The sequence below is a fragment of the Muscardinus avellanarius genome (genome assembly GCF_963383645.1).
Source record: "Muscardinus avellanarius genome assembly, chromosome: 2".
Classification (NCBI taxonomy): Eukaryota; Metazoa; Chordata; class Mammalia; order Rodentia; family Gliridae; genus Muscardinus; species Muscardinus avellanarius.
The window spans coordinates 146,227,630-146,235,790 of record NC_137787.1 but is presented as its reverse complement, the minus strand read 5'-3'; the positions used below and the strand labels follow the sequence as shown (position 1 = coordinate 146,235,790).

Here is an 8,161-nt window from a genome sequence, read left to right as displayed (position 1 = left end):
TGCATTAGCTAGAACTGATCATTTCTTAAAGTAATCACCCAGCTCAATCCAAAGACTTCAGCAAACAAGGATTTACTTTAGGATATTCAGCCGCTAGATTTCAGATTACACAAAGTGACTAACTGTGCCAAATTCTTAAAATTTCTTCAGGTGTGGTTTTTATATGTGGCCATTTTTTATGCAGGTCTCTATGAAAGACAGTCCACACCTCTCCAGACAGCCAATGAAACATCTAAATTTCAATCTGTACAACCTAAATAGTAGTTACAGTCCTCTATTGTACAAAATAGTTACACTACATACACAAATATACAATAAGGAAAACAACGTTCATAGTAGGATAGCCTAGGTCCCAGCTACCTTGTCACCATTTTATCACTAATAGTTTTGTGTCATTTGCTGTTTCAGAAAAGAGGCACAGTACTATTGTTGTTTTTATGGGATTTGGTGACAGTCGTCAATTTGTACAACAAACCAATCCCCTCTCATTTCAGTCTTGTCTCCCGCCTCCCTTTCAAGTTCCACAAGGGAGGAGGGGAGAGCGCATAGTCCAGCGAGGGGCTCCTCCACTTCCTAACCCCAGGCTGTACACTACCAGCCAGCAGGAGAGAGCACTCTTGGATGTGGTGGGGGCAGCGGGGAAGAGATGGAAAGGCACACAGCTCCTCATCATCGATTACACCATTCCTCAGATATCTGCCAAGCTGCACAGGGTACATCCATGCTAATTCTCTGATTAACCTTTAATTCACCAAACTAATAAACTTCTTCAAGCCAAAAGCCTACAAGTGTTTAATACTGGAAAAAAAGAGATAATGGCATATATCAGTCTCACGTCTCTTGCAGCAAGCAATGAAATGGGCGACTGTGGAGGCGGACTCTCCCTAGTACACTTTCCCGGTCTGTTCAGTTCAGACAGCAGCAGCCAGTTCTGCGGGGGCATGGCAGGCTACGCGGTTGGTCCTGAGCCCTGGGACGCTGGCTGGGCTGGGGGCTGCGTGGTCCCCTGTTGCTGCGTGGTGGCAGGAGGGGAACCAGTCTGCAGCTGGGCCTGAAACTGGGCAAGCTGCTCGGGACTGGCCAGTGTCTTCAGCAGATTGTTTTCCTGCTCCAGCTGAGAATTTTTCTCTATTAGTTCTTTGATTTGCTCTTTGAGGACCTCCACTTCCTCTCTAACTGCATACATCAAATGGCTTTTCACCAGATCCTGAAAAGGAGGGGGGGAATAAAAAGGGGTTAGCTTACTATTTACTGTTTCCTGAATTCTGAATTTCTAAAACATTATTTTGCATAGTTCTTCCCAACCATTCACAGATTTCGCCTTTAAAGTTCAAGAAACCACACTTGGGGAAATCTGAATAAAATCACAACTGTATCATACTTAAATTTAATGTGGCAAGCCTTTGAAAATTCTATTCTCAGCAGCCAGGGGTGCATACAGTCGGGTTTTCTATTCAAGATGGCAAAATGCACTGGGGCTCCTCCTCCAGGCCCTGGATTCCTGGAGCCTGGCCTCGGGACTTCCAGCCCAGTGGCCTCTGGCTTCCCCGCCCCCAAGTCCCTTCCCAGCCCTCCAGAGCCGCCTCCCTCAGCACCGGCTGCAGCCAGTTCCTACAGAGCATGTTGCCGCATTTTCTTCCCTCCACCCCTAACCCCCCTTTTCGTGATTAAGCTGACATCACAGAAACCTGGGCAGACGTCGCAGCCAATGGGAGCCCGAGTTATTTATAGCTCCGAATTAAAGGTTCTGAGTTTGCCTAGCAACAGTGGGCAGAGAATCCCGTGAGAAGAGCTACAGGCGCTGCTCCAATAACAAAGAACAGCCAAGGCGGAAATAAAAAATAGGAGAAATCCAGGCACAGGCTAAGAAAACAAAACTTTTCTCCGATTCTTCTTCATTGTGCAGTAGGACGCATGGCCAGAGATCCGTTTGCGCAGGGTCTAGCGGGCCCTTCCCCCTCCTGGCTCCCTAGTAAAAGCTCAGGATTCCCAGTTCTGCACATCTTTAACGACATGCCCAGGATCCACTGAAGGGACGCTAGGCCAGCGCTTCCCTACACAAAACATCCTAAAAAAATCCCAACCTTATGTGTAAGGAGCCCAGCAAATAACAACATTTAATACCCCCAGGAGCCCTCTCTCCCTCCTAGACAGCACTGGTATGTGGCTTCACGCTGGCAGGCTAGAGATAGTGCCGGTATTTCCTACAGTACGAAGAGCAGGCGTTTCGTCTGAGCCTGAGGATGTACTGGTTCCACCCCAAGACATCTCGCTTTTTTGCTGCACCTACGTTTAGTATAAATGATCGATCTTTCATCGGCACGTACCATAGCTTGCTCGATTTTGTTGTCGATAGCTACCACACTTGCACCAGAAGAGCTGAAAAAGAGAAAGACCATCCATAAATGGAATTTATCTTAACATCCAAATAGAGAAGCATCTTTCAATTCTGTGATATTACTAGGATCACGTTTTGATTATCCTCTAATGCTACGAAATGAAATTAGCATCTTCCAGAAAATACCAGCCACTTTCTTTCTGACGACTATCCAGGCATTTCCCCATTTTACTGAGCCACAAAGCCTAAATTACATAATGTGGGGAAGCCTGTTCTCTAGTCAAACCTGCGAGTATAACGCTTTCGCCAATATTTCAAAAAGCAACATCCATGTCACAGTAATCTATTAGCAATGGACAAAGGAATTCGCCCGGCTATCTTTTACCTGCTTTACTACAAGTAGCTCATAAATTTAAAGAAACTATTCCAGCCGACATTTACCTATTGTCAAGTCTCACAGAGGCGTTTTCAGTCCCCAGCAAAGATGACAAGAAAGAAATTGAAAAATGCCTCAGTTGGTAAACTCCTAGATCCATCGCCACTGGTCTACACCATTGGGATTTCATGCAATTGCAGCCAAAAAACACCCTCGTGGAAGAAAAAAAAAAAAAAAAGAGGGAACACCAGCAGCCCTGTTTGAGCTTGATAAAGCTTTTTGCAGCCCAAGGAGGGAGAGCGAACAGCAACTCCAGTTAAAAACGAAACCCGGCTCCTGGGGCTGGGCGGTTTGGGGAGATGCGGATCCCAACACGGTGTGCAGCCTCGGGGATCTGCGGCGACTCCGATCTGCTTTAGACCAGGTCCCCAGCCTTGGTGCAACATATAAGCCGCGCAGAGCCGCGCCGATTGGCCGGCTCCCGTCGGCCCGCCCCTCCCGCCCGGCCCGCCCCCCCCCCCCCCCCCCCCGCCGCAGCCCGCTCCTCCTGGCTGGCCCGCAGGCCCTGCTGCAAGCTGCGAGCCGCCGAGGCCCCGCAGCCCGTGCATATCCCCCGCACGCCCGCGCCAGCGTCGGCAGAAAGCACCCCGGACCCCGAGGTGCGACCGGCGCCCGCACTGCTTACAGTCGAGGGGGTCGGACCCGTCCGCGGAGCGGCCCGTCCCGGTGGCTGCCGAGCGAGGAAGCTTCCTATTTGCGAGCAGAACCGCCGTCTGAGCTACTGGGCATGCCCAGTCCCACCGCTAGACTCCGAGGAGCGGGAGCGGCTAGATTTCAATTATCTGGTTCTTACAGGCAGCAGTAAAATGGGAGGGTTTTATAGGCGGTTTTATTTATAACAACCCTTCCACAGGAATACTTTTTTAAAATGCCAATGAATTTTAGGGAAAAACTGCATTTGCTTTTTGAGAGCTATTGTTGCAGAAATCGATCAGTTATTTGTAGAAACAAAACAAACAGTAAATTCTCACTGCTAGGCACATAAAAATGAGGTCAAAGGAATTTATAGAATGAAATCGAGAGGATGTTTCCAAAATGTCCCCAGAACCATTGACCTTGAAATCACATCTCCCTAACAGTACCAGTAATTAAAGGTCTTCTTCCATTTGTAACTGGAAAAGTTCATCCACAAGTTGAATCCTAAAGAGATCTAATTTCAGCAAGTTCCCAGGCAAGTTTTTGGAAGTTAAGTGGCAATTCCTCCAAGACTCAATCCATAGAGCCTGCTTACATCAGAGGGAAGGAAATACTATCAGGTACGGTTTCAAGGCACATGCAATCCTTTAGTCTCTGCCCATTTACAGTGTTCAGAAGCAGTAAAGAGGGGTATCTGATGGTGGATAAAAACAGATGAGTAGCCAAGCTGCAGGCTCACCTCTATTTCACCCTCTGCTCACACTGATCAGATAATTTCCTTCACGAAACCCAAGTCAAGAGATGTAGTGGTAAAATGGTTTAAGCCTGTGAGAAAATTATCCCTATTAACTAAAAATATCTTCAAGGATGCATCGATTAAGGTTTTAATTTAATATACTATAAATCTAAGGCGAGAAGTTGGCTTATTTCATATAAGGCGTTTATAAGAGCTAAGAAAAGTTAACCTCTCCAATACTGCCCTCTAATGGCAAAATACTATAAAAACAAAATCTACAAAGTACTTGGGATCTGTGTATTATCACAGGAAACTCCGCATTGTTTGACCATGACATAAATGTATATTCTAGCTACACGCGCACACACACATGCACACCTTCTCTCCCAAAACAAGCGTTCGTTCTCCCTTCAAGGCTCATCCTTTCCTAAAATTTCCATTAGAGCCTTTTAGATAGTCTTTAAAGTTGACCTACGACAGCAGAGGGACATTTGGTTTCAGAATTTGTCTAAAGCAACTATGAACCAAATACCATGATTACAGTAGATGAAGAGGGTAATTCTCTCCCGAGTTAAAGTGTAAGTAACTATAAGACAGTAAGATTCCCTTTTATTATAAGGTTCATATGTTAGAATTTGTTCTTGAATAAAAATGTTTGTTAGCGTATTTATAATTTATAAGAATTACACATTCTCCAATTATAGAATTTTTTGAAGATGACACCAGTAAAATGAAGCAGTAAGTGGAAATGCAAAAATCAGAATAACTTGGGAAATAGGCATGTGGTCTCTATGAATGTTAAATTATTTGCTGTATAATGATTTGTCTTTGGCCATACCACTTTGAATGTGCCCAACCTTGACTACATAACTTCTATATTTTGAAAGTTAAAATTTGCAACTAAAACTATTTGTGATAAGGTCCATTCACATATTTTAATTGAATAAAGCTATAAAGAATTTAAAAAACTTCTAAGATCATATAAACAAATTTTAAAATCAAAGTTAAAGTTTAATACTACTGAATGAGTTTTATTTATTCCTCTTGTTCTTGAAATATAAACAAAAGATAAGTTGATTTTGTTTTTATTTCAATTGTTTCAGTTGACCACTAAACAACAGAAGCAAATATATGTAGCTGAAGTCTAATTAATCCAAATCCCTACTGAGGCCGGGCGTGGTGGCGCACGCTTGTAATCCCCGCGCTTGGGAGGCAGAGACAGGAGGATCGCGCAGGTTCGAATCGCGCAGGTTCGAAGCTAGCCGCGCGCGCTGGCTTAGGAGACCCTGTTTCCAAATAAAAATGTAAAAATAGGTCTGGGAGTGTAGCCCGGAGATAGAAGGGCTTCCAGGAACCCCAGTACCACCAAAAAAAAAAAAAAACACAAAAAAACAAAACAAAACAAAACAAAATCCCTACTGAGAACATTTTGGTTATTCCCAATACTTTTTATTTTAAATGAAAAAAAAATTTAAATAAGACAAAATTACAAAACTAAATTTTTTTTCCTCCTGAAAACTGAAAGGACATAATTTGAAAAAGAAGGCAAAGGAAATGGAAGAAAGCTCCATGGAGGAGAACCACTAGATCAGAAATGTCTGACGCACAAAATGGCTAGAATTACACTCAAAATTCTTCTATTTGCAAGACAAAATACCTGAGTCTTCAGTTTAGTCAGAGCTCACCAAAGACTTGCTAAGGGGACAGTGAACACTCCAGCCTCCTAGAGACCATTAAAGGTACTGACCTTACAAGTCAGTTCAGACACTACACAAGGATCAGGATCAGGAGCTCTCACTCCCTGGGTAATCCAAACACAGGGGACAGCAGGACACTGGAGACTGAGGGGTCTTGCTCTTACTGTCTGCCTTAGAGCTTTTTGCACAGATTCCATTCCAACCACCTCTGCATCTTGGTAGGAAGCACAGGAAGTGAGAGAAGAGCAGATGCAGGGCACGGGGTGGGGCGGGGAAAGGTTCCATACCTCTGGCTCAGTAACATGTGCTTTTCCCCAAACTTGACCTGACTTAGCAATACTGGTACAGGTGGGGATCTACAACTCCACTAGGATGATCTCTTTCTCCCCTGGCCAATGTCCTTACAAATCTAGAGTGACTACCAAGGAAGCAGTTCATTATGGCACACCCCCTTGTGCCTGACTAAGTCACCATTGTCCAGGGACTCCCATTCACCTCCACTTTTCTAGCTTACTTTCCCTGGGCACTGAAAGTAGGTTTACCATGTTTAGCAAATAAAACCACAGGATTGCCAGCTAAAGAAAATGTGCTGTGTGTGTGTCCATACACACACACACACACACACACACACACACACACACACACACACACAGTGAGAAACACAACACAATATATTCAAAACACAAAAGAATAAAATCTTATCACAACAGCATAGATGAAATTAGAGATTTTTAATAAATGAAATAGGCCAGGCACAGAAAGACAAGTACCTCATGATATCACTCATATGTAGAATCTAAAAAAGTTGATCTCATAAAAAGAACAGTAGAACAACAATTTTTACCAGGAGCTGGGGTAGTGAAAGGGGAGAGGGACAGGACAGGATGTTCTTAAATGAATATATAATTAAAGTTAGAACAAATAAATTCAAGAGATCTGTTGTACAGTTTGATAACTATAATGACAATACTATTTTTTAAAGAGTTTACAAAGAATAAATGTTAAGTGCTCTTACCACAATATATATAAAAAGTATATAATATAATGCATGTTTTAACTATGTTAATTGGCTGGATTTAACTATTCTACAACATATGTGAACTTCAGAATATTGTATATAATGAATACATATAATTTTGTGTCAATTTGAAAAAAATTAAAAACTGAAATACATTAAGAAAAAAAGATTTACAAATAATGAAATCAAAAGAAGAAAAAGCTGTTAAATTCTATCATATTTTAAATATCCTTGCTTTTCATAGAAAGATTAGAAGATAAAGTTGAAAAAGATCTTCCAAAAAGTAGACCACCACCACCAACAACAAAGAAATAGAACTGCAAGGTAAAAGATAAAGAACTTAAAAGGATGAATCTAGGAGATCCCACAATAAAAAGAATGGGTTCCAAAAATAGATACTAGAGGGAAGGGAAATATAAAAAAAATCACTTAAGAACTTTTTCTGTGACTGATGGTCACAAATCTCTAGATAAAATGAGATGACCAAATGCCCACCACAATTTATGAAAAAAGCCCTACACCAAAGCACATCATTGCGAAACATCAGATCAGTAGGAATACAGAAAAGATCCTAAAAGCTTCCAATGGGGCAAAACCAAGTTATAAAACACAAGACCTAGCATCTTCAGAATGGTTGCAAGCTGTCAGAAAACAATGAAGAAAATGTCTTTAAAATTCTGGGGAAACGTTTTTATCTAGGATTCTTCACTCAGCCAAGCCATCGTTTTAATTCAAATGTAGAATAAAAATACTTTTAGATCTGTCAGATACCAAAATGGAGAAGCAAGTCAAGACAAAAGAAGGTCTGGGAAGCAGGAACCAGAGTCAGACCTGGGAGAAAGAAGGGAATGGTCAGCTGAAGAGCCGGTGGCAGCTGTGGGCACCTGGCTGCAGATGAAGGGAGGCAGGGAGGAGGGAGCTGGTGGGCCCTGGAGCAGTCAGGTGAGAAGGAACCTCTGAGGGTTACAGGGCCGAGCCAGGGCAGCACTGACACAAAGGGGGCAGCGCTAACGGAGTCATTAGCTAAATACAAAGGCAGTTTTACAGAAAACAAAGCAAGAAAAAAGTGAATGTTCATAAATAAAATTTACAGTCACTTTTTTTTATTTTTAACTTTTAAAAGTTAACTTTATTGGGAAGGGGGAAGGAAGAATCAGGTGGTAGTAATGATTTGAAAGAGTTAAAAAATCCCTAATTTAACTCTTTTAAATCATTACTACAACTTGATTATATAATAACAAATTTAAAAGCAAGAGTATACAGAATATACAGAGAATATAAATATACAGAGATACAGAAA

At 42.3% G+C, this 8,161-nt stretch overlaps 1 protein-coding gene across 4 annotated transcripts in view; it reads right to left on the bottom strand.

Annotated features, from left to right (window-relative positions):
* Nucleotides 1-295: 295 nt before the first annotated feature.
* Nucleotides 296-8,161, bottom strand: part of TSC22D1 (TSC22 domain family member 1) — a gene marked incomplete at both ends in the record, with an annotated part of 117,477 nt that continues 109,611 nt past the window's right edge. For 2 of the 4 annotated variants that reach the window (XM_080688811.1, XM_080688812.1), the window contains 2 exons: nucleotides 950-1,207; nucleotides 2,328-2,379. In XM_080688811.1, the coding sequence (XP_080544937.1) occupies nucleotides 950-1,207; nucleotides 2,328-2,379 (310 nt within the window). Of the gene's footprint in view, nucleotides 346-949; nucleotides 1,208-2,327; nucleotides 2,380-2,779; nucleotides 2,905-8,161 lie in introns of those variants that run through there. The other 2 variants (XM_080688814.1, XM_080688813.1) reach the window with 2 other exon arrangements.